Source organism: Schistocerca piceifrons, chromosome 5 (assembly GCF_021461385.2).
Source record: "Schistocerca piceifrons isolate TAMUIC-IGC-003096 chromosome 5, iqSchPice1.1, whole genome shotgun sequence".
In the NCBI taxonomy this organism is placed as follows: Eukaryota; Metazoa; Arthropoda; class Insecta; order Orthoptera; family Acrididae; genus Schistocerca; species Schistocerca piceifrons.
The window spans coordinates 521864863-521883444 of NC_060142.1; the positions used below are offsets into that span (position 1 = coordinate 521864863).

At 38.8% G+C, this 18582-nt stretch overlaps 1 protein-coding gene across 1 annotated transcript in view; it reads right to left on the minus strand.

Annotated features, from left to right (window-relative positions):
* Window positions 1–18582, minus strand: part of LOC124798438 (aromatic-L-amino-acid decarboxylase-like) — a 178251-nt gene that overhangs the window by 59055 nt on the left and 100614 nt on the right. Inside the window, exon 8 of the mRNA XM_047261855.1 lies at window positions 15064–15175. Coding sequence (XP_047117811.1) covers window positions 15064–15175 — 112 coding nt within the window. The remainder of the gene's footprint in view (window positions 1–15063; window positions 15176–18582) is intronic.

Below are 18582 nucleotides of genomic sequence, written 5' to 3' on the forward strand. Positions count from 1 at the left end.
GGGTATACATGTCTATAACCATGCACAAATTAAAATAAGATAACAGTAAATATTGAGGTGTGCTGGAGAGTCATGCAAGCTGGTTCGGAGATATTATTGCTAAGAGCCAACAACTACAGTAAAATTTAACGAGTTACTACCTCTTAATCAAGGAGGGCCTTCACTTGTGGTGGAGTCTCTGGACAGGCCAGACTATGAATGGCTTACAGCCTTTGAACAGCATCATCTGGTGGCATGGGAAAACCCACTTCAGTGGCACATTTGGCAGTAAAGTGGTGCCAAAATGGATGGGGATGGAATGGTAATAAACCCCCCCTAGTACTCTTGGTGCACACTGCACTTCACTTCATTATTTACACCACATTTCATGCAGTAGTCCAGGTGCTGATACTGGGGGAACAAACCCAGCGTCCAGCATCAGATTTTGTACAACCACAGTCAATGGAAGCACCTCAAGGGAGTGTGACTTGGGAAAGTGGCACGGAAAACGCAGTAGCACATCTCTTGTTAAACAAACCATGACAAAACACTGTCACTGCACATGGGATAAGAATCCTGTTGATTGTGCATACTCCAGTGAAGTGTGGCACATGACAATATGAGCCATGTGATGTTGCACGGTATGAGCTGCCGAGACCATGGCTGGGAGATATTGCCTCATCGAAATGGAAGAAGAGACCGCTCAAGTGATGATTTGAGCTGCATGGGGTCCAGAAAGCATGGACGTCTAGCTCTACATCTGGTGGAAGTAACCAGCAAAGGTGTTCGGAGGATGCGTGGTGCCTTGGCTGGCAGGCACTTTGCTGATTGCTGGTTTTTGGTCTGCAAAGCCTGTCATCTACTGCCACAAGTGGAGGCAATGGAAGGAGTTGTCACACTATGATTAGACACATGAGTGTTTCATAAGCAGTCTCTTTTGCAGATCAGTTGAATTTTAACTGTATTAACCAATGAAACGAAATCTGTCACCTGCTTTACCAACTGTTCAGCCCATATGAACATTCCATTTCGTATCCTACCAAGTTGTTACACTCAGGAATCTGTCTGAATGACCTATTTCAAATTGCTACTCACTGCTTTTATGTGCAAATAAGTGTACAATTTTGTATTTATGAACATTTAAAGCAAGTTGCCAATTTTTGTACCATTTTGAAATCTTATCAGATATGACTGGACATTTGTGTAGCTTTGTTCAGATAGTATTTTTCTGTAGATGAGAGTATCATCTGCAAAAATTCTAATAATACTATTTATGTACAAAGTGAACAGAAAAGGAACTGAAACAGTTCATTAGGTAATATCTGAAGTTATATCTGAAATTTATTGATGGCTCTCCATCTGTGATAACACGCTGTATCATACTTGGAAACACTTTCAATCCTGTCACAAATTTTGTTTGATATGATCTTACTTTTGTTATAACCATTGTGGTTGTACAGAATTAAATGCTTTTTGATAGTCAAGAAATACTTTAACCACCTGACTGACCTGAACCATGGCTTTCAGGATGTCAAGTGGGTTTCACACAACTGATGCTTCAGAAGTCCATGCTGGTTGACATGGAGGAGGTCATTCTTTTCATGATATCTCAATATGTTTGAGCTCAGAATATGTTCTCAGATTCTATAGCAAATGGATGTCAATGAAATTGGATGATGTTTATGTGGAACACTTCTTCTACCCTTCTCGTAAATGGGTGTGACCTGTGCTCTCTTTGAACCACTGGTACAGTATCTTCTCTGAGGGATCTACAGTACATTATGATTAAAAGTGGTGCTAATTCTGTTGCAAATTATGCATACAATATGACAGAGATTCCACCTGGTCTTGGATACATTTTTAATTGCAACAGTTTCAGCTGTTTCTCAATATCACTGGAAATAATATCTCTATTACTAATGTTTGCAGTAGTGTGAGAATCAAACTAGGGTCATAGTCGTGAAACAGCGATCAGCATTTCTGCTTTTGCATCATTGCCCTCAATTTTGGTTCCTGTGTTATCCTTGAGTATCTGGACTAACTTTGTTGTTACTTGTAGGCTTGCCAACAAGTGAAATGTGTCACACTGGCTGTGTTTTAGTTTCAGTGGTAGGCAGCACTTTGAACTTGTTGGTAAGGGATGTGGATGCAATACTGTGCACCCTCCCAGGTCCCTACCTCACCTGTGTCAGACCGTCCAACCTGTCACTGACTCACAATTCAAAGTAGTAATAGTTCATGTATTTCATGGAGAGGATAGCACTCTGGGTACCTTTAATATATCTGGCACTGACTTTCAGTAGTTCCCCCAACACAACCATTCATAGCGGCTTCCAACTGCTTGACAGTAGTCAGGGAAATTTATGATTACTTAGAAGAAGCAACTTATTCAACCAATGCCTGAGAACAAATTCACAGTCTGGGTGCATCTTCATGGAGAAAAGTTATTCTGAACATTAAAAATAACTAAATTGATCTTTCTGATTCTCTTTTGTTTCAGGATCTGTTACACTACAAGAATTGGAAATTCCCTTTAAGCACTGAAGCTACAATGCCTAAAAGCTATATTCTGGTCATTTACCTATAGATAACTGATATAATGCTGAATGACATTGTGCTTTACCTCTCTGACTTTATTGATACAGCAGAGATCAATAGAGTTGAAGAAGTAAAATGATCCAAGGTGAATATAATCAGTTAAATTATACACACTTTTCATGCATAATTCATAACTGATATTTCTGGACCAATTAAATTTAGGTAGGAAAATTCTTAATAGCTTCTATTTTTTTTATTTTTAATTAACATTCTTCAAATGAACAGTGACTGTATACCAAACCAAACAAATCCAAATTCTCATATGGATTACAAGACTAAATAAGTTTGGGAAGCTCATGGTAGAAATGAAATTATATGGTAGAACAGCCCCAAAGGCCAATTTCACAAAGGACGAGGCAACAGTGATGAATTTTTGATTGAGGAAGAGACAGACATAATTTTCATTTTTGTAACAATAACACATGCCAGCTGATTTTGCAACATCTGTCTTACACTGTAACATAACACCATATCCACAGTAAATTTGTTTGTGTGCCTGTCAGTTTCTATCTGTACTAAAACATCACTATATTTTAATGGTCTTCATTTCTCATTTTCCTGCCACCCTCTGGAAAAAGATTACTTCATGAAGTCTATGTGCAGCTTATATAAGATTCCATGGCATCCATGTACTTTCCTATGACATCTGAAATGGAAAAGTCCATTAACAGTCTTCCAATCAACAGTCATCCACACTGAATGAAGGAAGACAGTGTTGAACAGAGAGCTATTCATTGTGAGAATTAATTGAGAACATCAAGACATACTAGGTTAATAGGCAAATGAAGAAAAATTTGCTTTCACTAAACTTAAAAAAAGCATTGCAACTCTTGTAATTCCGCCAGAGATATTGGTGACTGACACCTTACTATCAACCTATCAACAAGCTGCACTACATCTGTGTCCAGTGGGGTTGCTGTCAACTGAGAATAGCACAGCATCTCAGGCTGGCAGGTAATTTGAGCCTGACATTCAGCCAAACTATAGCCATGTAGGCACCTATCCACTTTCACTTCTGCCCACAAATGAATACATTCATTTCCATGGGCAACAGAAGTGTTGACGACAACCGTGCACTACAGCAGTTATTTGCTGGATGGTTCATGTTACAACTTGGCCGCTGGAATATGAGAGCTGGGACATGCATCTACCATATTAACTTCTGATTCAGGATACTGTGAGACCTTTTCACTTTGTCTATGAGTGGCTTCCATCACAATAATTTAAGTTGTGCTACTGACAATTGTTTTCATTTCTAGCCCAAGAAAGGTTCACAGGATTAGAAACTCCTATGAACTATACATCATTTATTGTGTGTTTCAACGAATTCAGTGAACTGTTTTAAATGACCTTTGTGATAGAACTGGGTGTATAAAAAAGTAACAGATGAAGTGCTTTTTTATTGCACTTAAAACAAAAAGTAATACAGCATGAAGCATTTAGTGCATCGGAAGAACTCAATAACAGTAAGAACCAAAGTAAATCGAATGAAAACGAAAATGTTTATGTGAATCTTTGCAAACAATGTTCCAAAAAGACAAACATATGTGTGTGCTACAAAAGCACATTACATTATCGATGTGGCAAACTAGACCCTTCACTAGAGAATAATGTATATTACTTTCAAGTGTGGAAGAATGAATTATGCAGACTCAACAATAGCAGTCCAGATCTCTCCGAGACTTCTGATATGAACATTGCAGATTAGTGCTCACCAGTCTTACAAGTGAAAAACAGTTCTAAGGATTATAGTGTTTGCAGTGACAAAACCATTTTATCACAATTTATGGGTGAAGCCACTTAATTGGTGTATGACAGACATTCAAATAAGTGGTGCTAAGGTGAATAACAGCTCTGAAGATAATCAGTATGATCAACACGCAGCTACTCTCCAACACCATCACCCACAATCTCAAAGCTCCAAGGAAGAAAAATCAAGAAGAAAACTGATGGTTATTGCCGACAGCTATGGGCATGGAATTGCCTCTCACATACTAAATGAGGCTTCTACAATGATTGCTGCTATGGGATTCATCAAACCAGGTGCAGGTTTAACTGAATTGAGGAAGCATGCAAATTTGGTAGAAGTTGGTAAGTTATCTACAAATGATTACATTTGCTGAATGGAGGATCAAACAATATCTTTAAAAACGAAACATCAAATGCCTGGTAGGAACTAAAGGAATGTTTGAGTCACTTAACTCATACTAATGTTGTTGTTCTCAACATCCTGCAGCATCATGATTTACCACAATGGTCAGGTGTGAATCATGAAGTAATTGCAGCTGATGAGCAATATGAATCAATTGCTAAATACCTCAAAAACATTACTATAGTGAATGTAAACAATATTGGCCACTGATTTCACATGACTGCTAAATACCTCAAAAACATTACTATAGTGAATGTAAACAATATTGGCCACCGATTTCACATGACTCATGGACTGCATCAGAATGGCCTGGGAAAATGACTTGCAGTGAATAAAGTGCTGAGTGAAATAGGAAAATAAGCCTCAAGAGATAATCACGTGGTCAATATCATTAGACGAACATCAGCAATCTGTTTCTAAGGCATTTTAGGCTAAATGTTAAGACTGGTCATAATCCAAGGTGTAATAATTTACCAAACAGTCTGAGTTTATGGTGAGATGCTAAGCTATCAAAGTGAAGCTACAAATCAAGAACTACCAGTAGCAGTAAACTTTGTGTGTTCAACCAAAACATCAATGGTCTCAGAAACAAACTGGAGCTTCTATATCTCAACTCTATTGACGCTGAATCTGAAAACTATGCACAAGTAATAGGTCTTATAGAACACAAGTGACAAGTGGAACTGAAATGCCTCAAATTGATGGATACTCATTAGCAGCCAGCTAGTAGATCCATAAAGGGGAAAGGAGGGACTGCAGTCTATGTTAAAACAAATGTAAACTATAAATCCCTAGACATAAGTACTTACAGTGTAGATTCTCATTTTGTAGCCTGTGGGACTGAAATTACTACAAATAATAAGTCAGTTATAATTTTGGCAGTTTACAGGGCCCCTGAAAGGAAAATATGTATCTTTATAAACCACATGGAACAACTTCTGAAACAAATACATTCAAAACACAACTTCTTAACTACAAATTACAGCAGATGAGAACTAGAACACCTGATGGAATCATTGAACCTAATTTCAATAGTTAACATTCCCACTAGAGTTACAAGTACTTGTAAGAGCCTAATTGGTAATATATTTCTAGACAGATACAGAAGTAGCAGTATTATTGTAAGTCAAATTCTCAGTGGTCTGTCAGATCTTGATGGTCAACTGCTTACAGTAAATGATGTCAAACTCTATTGTAAACCTATGTACTCCTTTAAAACTGTCAGTACTGTCAGTAACGATAACTTAGAAATCTTCAACTTTCTCTTAACAGCAGATTGACTGGACTCCTGTATTTATGGAGAGGAATATTTATGAAAAATTTAATCTGTTCTCTAATGAGTTTGTGTCATTATTCGAAGCTGTATTCCCAAAAATAATCTTGAGAAACAATCCTCAGGCTGCAAAACCAAAACCCTGGATTACTAAAAGGATCAGAATTTCCTGTAGAACAAAAAGAAATTTATATGAGTCCCTAAGGTTATCTAATGATCCCATCCCATCAAAAAGAAGGACTATAGATTGTACTGTAATATTTTAAAAAGAGTAATAAAAATTCCAAAACTATGTAAATAACATCTGAAGTTGATAAGTCAAACAACAAATCAAAAACCATCTGGTAAGTTATAAAAAGGGAGAGTGGTAAAAAAGCAGAGTACATGACTGATATAGAATTAATTCAGGATGGAAATATTGTAAAAAAATATTGAGGAAGTTGCTAATATCTTCAATAAACATTTTTTAACAGCTGCAGAAGAAATTGGCTGTGAAGGCTCAGTGGATGATGCGATAGCCCTTCTGCATAAAGCTAACACTGCCAGAGTTGGCCAGATGCAGATAACCCCCATAATAATTAGTGAGACCAATAAGACAATCAGAGAGATGAAGTCAAAAAACTCTTGGTTGGTTGATAATATTTCAACTAAGATACTCAGGCACTGTCATGGCTATATAAATATAGTCTTGTGTCACATTTTTAATGAATCCCTAAAACAAGGTATTGTCCTCCTTAGATTAAAACATGCCTGTGTGAAACCACTTTTCAAGAATTTATGATGCTATTTTCTCTTTCACCAATCAAATTTTTGAATCTCTTATCAGAAAATTTGCTTATCTAAAGCTTTTGATTGTGTCAACCACAAAATTCTGCTAAATAAAGCCGACTACTATGTATTAAGTGGAATAATGAGAACATGGATTAAATCCTACCTTACAGATAGGAAACAAAGGGTAATAATTACTGACAGAAGTGGAATTTCCTTGGTGTGTACATAGACTGCAAGCTAAATTGGTCCAACCATATCCGAGATCTAAAAAAAAAAAAAAAGGCTACAGTCTGCAACATTCGCCTCATGCATAATTGCATCAACTACACATAAGGTGGCCATAAGAGCTGCTTATTTCAGGTATTTCTATGCGCTTTTGGCTTATGGAATCATCTTTTGGGGCAACTAGCCCTTGCCAAAAAGGTTTTTATTGCTCAGAAGAGAGCTATACATATCATGAGTGGTGTGCAACCAAGGCACTCATGCAGGAATCTGTTTGGGAAACTACAGGTATTTGCAATGATATCTCAGTACATATACTCCCTTGTATGTTTCACGAATTAAAGCCACTCTCTCTTCAAAATCAATAGTGAATATCATGGTAACAACACAAGGTCAAAAGAGGACTTTCATAGTAATCAGTCAAACTATACTCTTGTAGAGAAAGGAGTAAATTATACAGGCATCAAAATTTACAATGCTTTATCCAGTGTCCTCAAAAGTCTTGCACCTGAAACACAAGAGTTCAAGAGCAAACTGAAGGAATACCTAATACACTGATTTTTTTAGTACATAGGAGCAAGTTTTTATTATACAACTGGGTTAGCCATGCAATGTATGCATAAATGAAACTATTTGTTTTTGTAATGTTATATTGTTGCTCAAGTACTTTGATATTGTTAATCCAAATGTGTACATATAAGTGCTAATTCTCATGTATGTAATATGTTTTTATTTCTTCTAGTGGCTCTGAGCACTATGGGACTTAACATCTGAGGTCATCAGTCTCCTAGAACTTAGAACTACTTAAACCTAACTAACCTAAGGACATCACACACATCCATGCCCGAGGCAGGATTCGAACCTGCGACCGTAGCGGTTGGGCAGTTCCAGACTGTAGCGCCTAGAACCGCTCGGCCACCCTGGCCGACATTTCTTCTAGTGTCCCATGTTGTTACAATGAGTTTTGTCATGAATTAACCAAATTGTGTGCTGCTGTATTGTTAACATTTTAAAAATACTGACTCATTCCATATCCTTGAAACTCCATTGCTATCAGGACCAAAGGAAAATAAAATGAAATAATAAAATAGGTTTTGTAAGTTCTGGAATTAGGTTTATTGTATCACAAGATGAATTCACTTTGGAAAACCTCTTCACCTCTCCTTCCTGAGTTAGGAACTAACAGTTCCAAAAACTATGAATAATTTTTTCTGCTTTTAAATTAATGTATAAACAGTACTTGGAATTCAGGCTCCTAGAAGATAAGTACTGGCCAGCCATTCTATTCCCTTAAAATTCTAATTAGGACTGCTAGCTATGAGGTAAGCCAATAAATGAGGCACCTCAAGCTGTAAACTTGCAAGAGAGACAGAGATATTTAATTGAACTGAATATTTTTGCATTCTAAATTCTGATTTTGTGTATTATAAAACATCCTTTTAAACCAATTAATTGTTATCCACAGTGCCTTAGAGATAGATGCTGATGTGCTATAAAAAGATGTACTTTCTGCAGATAGGAAAATTAAGATATCTCCCTTGGTTAACAAAACAGGCCATGGAAGTGAGTCAAGTCAACTAAGCAAGTTATGCAGTACTGCATGTCAATGTGCTGAGAGCTGCCGTGCTGCCAGGTCTAGAAGCACTGAAGTACCAACACAGCAGGAAGAAGGAGCAACTGTGGCATGAATGGAATGAGTACCTCATATCCAAGCTGTAGTTCTGTTATGACTTCAGTGCTCTAGCAAAATGAGCATGGTTCAGGGCCTTACAAATATTCTTAATTTTCAGTTAGAATATATCTCAGTCTGCTGGCATCCATCAGTCTGCTAAAAATGGTCTGCAGTCATTGTGTCCATACCTACATGTTCTGTGGATCTATGGATTTAGATGCTGCTAGTGACAGCATTGTGTTCATGTAGAGCCCAATTCTATGCACTTGGAACTCTGCAACTGGTGGGTCTGCAGTGGCATGTAGTTTACTCCCAGTTCTGCAGGTAAACTATCTGCTGCCTGCACCATTTGTGTGGAAGGTGTCAGCTGATGGTACCTACCTCTTCCATGCTTGATCTACATGGAGATCATACATGCCCCATCCACCTACTTCTGAGGCTGCTAGTTGCCACCGGGTTGTGTGGGTGATGTGGCGTGCAGGGTCTGCGAGGTCAGTGGCCTTGCAATTTTGCTGGTGCTGATGCCTCTGATTCCATCACTGCCACTGGCCTGTAGCAATGAGCCATGTCCTGGTGAGCACCTACTTCAATGGCTGTGTGCTACTGACACACTGCAAGCTCTGGCTGTCATGAGCAACATCACAGTCAATGATGTACACTGTTGGTTTGTCACTACTGGTTATTGAAATCTCATCAGGCTTCTTGCAGGCTCCCACTCACCACACAACTGCTCACTCTTGGCCTGGGATGGTGGTTTCCCAATATCCTGACCTCAACCTGCCATCACCACCACCCACCTTGACGGCTAACCAAACCAGTTAGCTGCAGCCCTGGCTCACTCTATTGGCAATTGTGGATTTCGGAGCTGGTTTCTGATATCTGGGAGATGATGACTTTGTTCAGCATGGAGATGATGAGTTGGTCTTTCCAAAAACCTTCTAAATGGGTTTTGATAAGGGTCTACTATGCTGGCTTCACTGCCATATTCACAGATGTTTTCTAACACCTGATAGTAATAAACTTTTGAAATGGTTGGGTGCTCACAAGATCAGGGGGCCAACATCACTCATGTTTGAAGCAGGCAAGGAGTGGGCTCTGTGGGACAAAGGTGATGTTTTTAAGAGTATGACCATATCAAGCTGGGGATGAGTGACAATGATGTTTGGTTTGTGGGGCACTCAACTGCACAGTAATCAGCGCCCACCCAAAGTCCCAATTTGTTTTTACTCAGTACAGCCTACCCACAGTCACAAATGATGATGATGATGAAATGATGAGGACAACATAAACACCCAATCCCCGTGCAGAGAAATCCCCAACCCGGCTGGGAATTGAACCTGGGAACCTGTGATCCAGAGGCAGCAATGCTAGCCACTAGACCGCGAGTTGCAGACTGGGAATGAGTGATCCTTCATCATCAGGAAAGATATACAGCAAATATGGAAATCTTGAAACAGTTTGCAAGTATTTTCGCGTGTATGAGGGTGGAAATCTGCTTAATGTTATATTTTTCTAGGTGAATGGTGCAGTTTACTGAGAATGCAAATGATCAATAGGAAAATCCATTTTATATCAGAGCTTGGTGCCATTTGCTAGCCTGAACTGTTATTCTTTTGAGTTGGCCTTTGTGAGATATAGCTGAGGGCAATAAATTTTATTTGTTCTGCAGAAACTTGAAGGGTGCAGTTATTTTGTTATTAGCTGTTTATTGACTTTGAACTGTTATCCTGTTTTGTGCTTGTAGATATAATCAGTGCAAGTAATTAGGTAACAGCTGGAGTCATTAAATGCCAACTGAAGGTGGTGTAGTGACTGTTTGTGCTGCTATTTTTTCAGTATAGTGTTCACATCTGGAATCTTTCCAGGAAGTAGACTCTTACAAGACTTTTATTTGGACAATAGGAGTAGTGACTATTTTAACCCTCATTTAGAATGATTTAATAGTTTGGTAGTGTAGATCATTAATCCAGGTCTTCCAGTAAATCTGAGGAGCAATATGCCACATAGTCTGCCTCACATGCTGTGCATCACAAAGATGGGAGTGCATGAATTCTGGCCCCGGCTATAACTGGAACTTTGCATTAGTATTCTGAAGGTTGTTATCAACCTATTATACTTTCTCAGTGTGGCTTTCTTGGAGATAGTATGCTCAATGATTCACAGCTTTAAATGTATATACTGTGGTGAGTTAATAGCTGAGCTAAGACTGAATAGGAAAATATCTTCCATGAACTGCTGCAGTTTTTGTATATACTAGGATAAATTAACAGCTGGGGTATGTCTGAATAGGAGCAAAATATCTTCCATGAGCTGATGCAATTTTCACTCTGCAACAGATCTCACAAAAATTACAGGAATATGAAATGTTATTAAATACAGCATCTATTGTCTATAAATAAGATTTTCATAAAGTAATCCACTATAACCTGTGGAATAATTAGAGAGTGAATATGAAAGCATGTCATAGGTCTCGCAGAAACAATGCAATTTTAATATGACAGTGATAAGCTCATAGGGAAATTAAATATCTAATAGTGTGTTGGACAAGAAACATGCCTATAATCTATTTTGTTCAGTGTATATTGAAGTTAATCAAGAAATGGAAAAGGCTAGGGTCTAAAGACACATAGAAACTTTGGCAACTGTAAGTCAACACTGTTCTCTTTACCGATAAGAGGCCAGTTCAACCTCATCTTTTTTTACTCCTTTTTGCCCTGGCAAGAGCTAGTCTTATGGGTAGCTTTCATGAGTAGATATGGCAATGGAATGTGGCCTTCATGGGATCTTGATGCAGCATGGACTTCTGAAGCATCAGTCATGTGAAGCCCACATGACATTCTTAAAGCCATGGTTCAAACAGTTGGAAACTGTCAGCAACTGCTGTTGGTCCACCCCCTGGGCTGAGTGGCCAGCACATCTGACTGCCAAGTAGTGGGTCTGGGTCCAGTTCCTGGCTGGGTCAGGATTTTGTCCCCACATGGATTGGGTGTTGTGTTGTTCTCATCATCACCGGTAACAAGTTATCTAATGTGACGTCAAATGAGAAGACTTCTAACTTGTCAGTTGAACTTCCCCAAGTGGGGACTGCTGGCCATCAACACCAATGATCATTTCATATAGCCACTGTTAATTTTGTTAATGGTGTAGCAGCAGGATGGTCTCCTACAACTGCAAGTGTATCAGAGAACTTACCAGTTTTCCCATAGCTTGTGTGGTCTACAGAGAACCCTAATCCAACGTCAACTAGTCACCTCATGATGACTGGTTAGCTGTTTGCAAACTCTGGGACTGGTTCATGGATAGAGTTATATGTGGTTAATGGATAAATGACTGATCCCATACTTCCAAAGAATAGGTCTGGGCATTCAGTACTACTGGTAATGGAAGAGCCAGTTGACCTTATCTCTCCTGCTACTAGAGCAGTGGTCCTTCCTTAGTCAAAGTCCAAGAAGCCACAGAAGAACAAGAAGAGGCTGCTACTTGCAAGCAGATTGAATATTAGGTTTGCAATAGTCCCTATTCCAGTAAATGGTGTCATGTAAGGAGAACAAATTGAATGAGCATTTTGGGTGTGAGAAGGTAGAGAAGTCTTTTTCAAGAGCAATAGAAAGCAACATGTGCAGTCATTTGTGGAGCATGGTTCATGTTATCATCAACTATGTCTGTTACAGTGAACTGATGCTATTCATGATTCTTTATGGGGAGTGATGAAAATGATGAAGACTGCTCATTTGTGGGGCCTCAGTATAGATGTTAGTTTTTTCAGAGTAGACAAAACTGCAAGATCCCTAGAACAAATCCCCCACTTGTCTACCAAAGAAATTAGTCACCTGCATATCACATTAGGAACTCAGTTAACTCTTAAATGAGAAAGTAGGAAAACTTTGGATATTGCATTGATCATGCACCAGAAAGATAAATCAATTGCTGAAGAAAGTACAAACATTAAGTCTAGTGAGATCCAAAATGAATCTGACTGCAAATGCTTCTTTTGGCAACCAAATTCAGACACAATAGTTGGTAGTAGGTGGCAACTTTAAATTATGATTATATAACTGGTAGAAGAGACAAACAGTCTATGAGGCAATGCTGTACACACTGTCATACAGTTTCCCTGAGCAAGTTTGACAGCCCACATTCAAATGAATGGTTCAGATTTACTAACTATAAACAGTCTCAATATTTTTGATAGTGTCATTACAAGTAGAGAATTAGCAAACATGATGTGTACACAGGGATGATAATCATAGAGAGCAAACAGATTGCCAAGAAAGCTAGGAAAATGTTTTTCTCTGGTAGAGCTCATAGACACTCACAAATAACCTACTTAAAAGATTAAATGAGAACACATAGTTCATATCAGACAAGTACAGGCTGTGGTTAAAGCCCAAAGTCATGATAAACTGCACTCCACATAAACACAAACCAAGCAAAGAAATAAATGACTGTGAAGACCAACCTGGCCTTAATGCTACCATTTGGAGACCGTTGCAAAAATGGAGGTTACTACATTCACACAACAAACAAGATTGCAACAAGCTGACAGAATAAATCTAATGGCATCCCTAAGAAGGGATATCCATGACATCTACTATAATTTTTATAGTAAGATCCTGGAGAGATGTTGGAGTATTCTGGGAAAGTGTGAGGCACCCTTAAAGGAAACCCTACATGAGACAATCACACAACATATTCTTGTGTCTTGCTCCATCGTTAAGAGTGCTTACCAAGTAGGTTTGACAGTACACACAAAACATGTCAGTACAGCTCACATAGAAGTGTAACAGGGATCTTCATGGAATTTAAATGGGTATTTTGTAAGAAGGGTGACACTGCTCTTTTGACACCTGGTTAGATAGACTGAGGGGATCAGTATTCAAGGAAGATTGAGTAACAATTCTGCTTCTTTCACTGTTTATCTTTTATAAGGATCATGGAAATAAAATAAGGTATAGAGACATATAGACAGTAATTACTCTGTTGCATCTTTCTTGAATGTCATCAGACAGGAAATTGCTAATGATATTACTTACTGCTGCTCATTCTCATTTACATCACACATAGCAACCTAACAAAGCTGTTGACCACTGTACTTTTTCTTGATACTTTACACAGATGAGTCAAAAAATTAAGATCACCTGATCAATAGCGTGCTGGTCCACCTTTTGAATACAATACAGCATCAAATGTGTGTGGCATGGACTCAAAATATCCTTGAAAGGTTTCCAGAGGTACCTGTATGTGGTACCAGATGCACACACACAGGTCATGTGATCCTGTAACTTATGAACTAGTGATTTGCGGGTGTTGACCCAGTGTCCAACAGCATCACAGACGTGTTCAATTGGTTTCAGGTCAGGCAAATTTGGATGGGCAAGACATCAACATGGCTTCACTATCACACGTCTCAACCACTGCAGCATGATTGAGGTCCTTTGACATGGACAGTTATCATGCCAGAAGATTGCATTTCCATCAGGGAAGACACCAATCATGAAGGGATGCAGGTGGCTCACAATAATGTTCACATAGTCCATAATTGCTGCGGTGCCTTTGATTACTACCACAGTTCCCACAGAAGTCCACACGAATGTACCCTGTAGCATAAAACTGCCTCCACCAGTCTGCACCTGATGAGCAGTGCATATTTTGAGCAGCCATTTGTCTGGATGATGGCTTATCTGGATACGACTATTGACCTGGTGTAACAAGAAACTTAATTCATCTGTCAAGACAACAAGGCCCCATTCATCACAGTCAGATCTCAATGCCCCATTCCCACTGCAATCATAAGATATGAGTGGTCATTTGCTGTGAAGTCCGACGTTAAACAATGTACACTGTGGGCTCTGAAGCACTTGTGCCTGCACCAACATCATTCTGCCACAGAAAATTCCCTATGCTGCTTTGCAGAGTTGGGCAAGCCTCCAACCTACACATCCCAAGATGAGACCTGCTTGTCTAACATCTTGTGGCCTACTCCTGGTTTCACCATCCTTCATTCACTGTCCGTAGATGTTCACAACAGTGGGGTGTGACCAGCTGATCAACTTCATCATTTCCAAGATGCTCATCCTGGGTGCTGGGTAACAACAATATGATCCCTTTCAAAGTTATTCATAACAGTAGATTTCCCCACTTGCAGCCCATATCATCACTAGGATGACTGCCTATTTTATTTGCTCTGCTTATCAACTTTTCTTATGGCATCACTTACTTGCAATGCTAACAGGTGGTATTCAATCTTGTGGTAGGCAACAGTCATAAAGGTTTGGCTCACCAGTGGATTCACAAGTGAAATTGCTTGATGACTGGTTATTAAATGACTATACACAAAAAGTGCGAAAATATAAAAACTTCATGTTATGGAAGATAAAAGGATGGCATCCACTATACCTGCATATGCAGCATCTATGTGAAGCCATATGCCTTCTTCATTGCATATGGGTCCAAGTTCATCAGCTGGGTCAAAGGCACAAGTTCCTGTTGTTCCAAAGGTTGCTACAACCTGCAAATACAGACAACAAATCAGGAAAGATGTCTGGTAAAATTGTCGTACAGGAGGTATCGTCATACCTGCACAACAGTCTACAAAACCATAGGAAACATTGAACTTACAACAACATCAGGAGACAAGAAAAACCACAGCAGCTGAAAATAACCTTCTTGTGTAAGATAAACTTGTTAACATAGGGAAATACATATTTGTTTGTGCAAATTACAACTTGAAAAGTTTCAACCTATGAAATTCAAACTTCCTCAACATATTCCTCTCTTCTCCTCTACAAAGGAACAAGTAGCCTCAAAAATTTAATAACCCTGCTGTGCATGCAAATGAAAGATATGGATGTGTCGATATGTGTAATGTTGCCCATGTCTGGTGAGGGGGTCTGTTGTGGGATGACTGCTAATATCACTGGCAACTCACATGAATTTCTTCAGTGGGCAGATATAAGGCTGGTAGTGGTCTCTTCCTCAGTCACTGTTGTACAACTTGCCTCTACCCATGAGATCTGAACACCATGAAAATTTACCAGAACTGTGTGCACAGTGTTTCCATTTGTGAATGTTTTGTTTCCAACACCACCAGGTTTAATGGAACTTTGCTTAATCTCATACTTGCCAAATGTGTGCTTAGTGGCTACATACTGGTAGTATTCAAACTCAAACAGGAACTGTCTCATATTAATTTCTATTTTGGTTCATATGTTCACCAAGTACTATTACTGTTTGGTTTGGCTCTCTCAGCCATTGTCAGTTTTCATGGCTGGAGTCACTACTTCTGTCAAGTAGCTCCTCAATTAGACTCACAAGGGCTGAGTACACCTTGCTTGCTAATAGTACTTGGCAGACCTGGACAGTCACCCAACCAAGTGCTAGCCAATCCTGACAGCAATTAACTTAGGTGATCTGACGGAACTTCTGTTAATAATTCTGCAAGGCCATTGCCATTATATAACACATTCAATTGAAACACAATTTAAGTCACAATTACTCATTACTGCAATCAACTCTCAAGATTACACTAATTAATGTGCTGATCATCCAATGGCTTTGGGTAGACGTGTAAAGAAGATGACAATTTATCATGCACATTTAAAAAAAAAAATAAAAACAACAATCAAGAATTACAAGATATATTAATTCATTAGATAAATATAAACTCTGTTATCAGCACAAAATTTTATCACTGATTTTAGCAAAAGCTAGTGGTTCTTTATAGAGGCTGCTCTAGTGCTACAACCAACTCCAGTTGTGGCACATTGGTCAACAGCCTCCATCAATGGTGAGTCCACTATTACAACTACATCACAGCCCTCTCCACTTTAGGGTAACAGCGAGTGGCCAGCTGGTATTCCCTTCTTGTGAACAGAGGGACATGTCCAAGGACATCAGTTTGACTTCATCAATGGTTGACTCACCAGAGCTGCCACATCCTTGAAGGACACCTCCATCCCAGAATTCTATGGGGCTGCACAACACTCTATGGATCCAGCACCATTGACACCAACAGCCTTGGACTCTTTTCAGGAGCCTTCCAGCATGACACTGCCCAACTCCCAGTCACTTCCGATGCATTGTTCTTCCATGAATTGGCCAGGCAGGTTTAAGTGTTGAGGGATCAGAAACCCCACTGGATGTGCAAATGAAAGGTATGGATGTACTGATACATGTGCTTTGGAGAGAGCACTGCCAATATCACTGGCCACTCACATACATTTCTGTGGTGGACAAATATAAGGTCCCCTCTTCTTCAGGCGCTGCTATCTGACTTGCCTCTACCCGTGAGATACAAACACCATGAACAGTTTCCGGGATCTGTTTAAATCTGTGTGTATAGTGTTTAACTTGTGAATGTGTAGTCTCCACAACTGCCGGGCTCAATAGAACTTTGTTTACTCTCATAATTACTAAGCACATGCTTAGTGGGTAAGTGGTGCTTGAACTTTATTAAAACTCAAACTTAACTTTGATTTTGGTTTATATGAATGTTTGCCGAGACTATTACAGTTTGTTTTGGAGTAATAGACAATTTTAATAAGCTGATACAGAAGTTTAATAATTGTGATCAATACGGTTGTTGGCCCCTATAGTGATGCTTAAAGAGAGAGAGAGAGAGAGAGAGTGAAGAGCTAGGTAGTATGGCTTTTTGACTTGTAGTGTGTCTTCTTTTTTACCTCCTGAATGTACACACTAGCCACATTATATGTAGCATGGTTTATTAGCCACTTGACTGACTATTCTTTGATACAGCTTATGTATTGGGAAAAAGAGAAAAAAGTTTTGTGCAAAATAGATAACTACAAATGTAGCAGTAGCCTCTTAACTGATATTGACTATCCAATGCAAATATCACAGAAAACTCATGTATTAATGAACTCATTGCCAATAATAAAAAAATCTGAAAAATTTGTATTTTGCACAGCTATGTAAAATAAGGGAAAGGCATCCATTCACCTACAGCGGACTGATGTGCATAGAACAGAAACATATAATAGAAAACAGCACAACACACACTCCCATGGTCAACGAAAGGAAAGTGCAGCCGTATACGTTTGGGTGTCTGTGTGGTTATGTGTGTGTGTGTGTGTGTGTGTGTGTGTGTGTGTGTGTGTGTGTGTGTGTCCTTCTGCTGGATAAAGAGTTAGTGTTAGCTAGTGTGAATACTATTTTCTGTTACATGTTTCTCTGTTCCACACATTGATCTGCTATAGGTGAGGGGTTGCCTTTCCCCCTTATTTTATGTTCTGCTCCAGCCAGGAATTTTCGTTATTGTTATATAATTTGCACAACTACTATACAAGACACAAAAATATTTTTCCTGGAACCTTGGGTGATTAAATCTTCTGTAAAAATGTTCAACAATTTCCTATAACACAAAGCCAGAAATTGGGGATCTCTACAAATTCAAAAGAACAAAAAAATATTAAATGCTACTACTACTACTACTACTACAACTATTAAACATTATCTGATTATCTAAATTCTTAGGCAATGGAGTTCCATATTAGCCACTGGTACATGACAAGCAGGAATGTTCATTGTAAACAGGCCTCCTTTCTTATGACACATCTGTTGTTCTATGATAAAAAATGTGATCATACAAATATCAGCAGAAGACAAACAGCAGTCATTTAACATGAGGAAGGAAGCAGCTTTGCTGTTTTTTTAAGTACATCAAATTTAGTTTGTTCAATAACAAAAACTGTAGAGCAATGTAGTGATAGCATGTTGTTAACACTTTGGAGACCAGCCACTTAGAAGAATATTAGACCTAGGAAATCAGCCATTTGCACTTTTATTTAAAGTTTTGGCATTACAAATGCAATTGATGTATTTTCAAGAGTAATATATACTAAGAAGGCCAAGAATCAAGATTTACTTTTCATATTTAATTTACTTCTTTGATAGGTA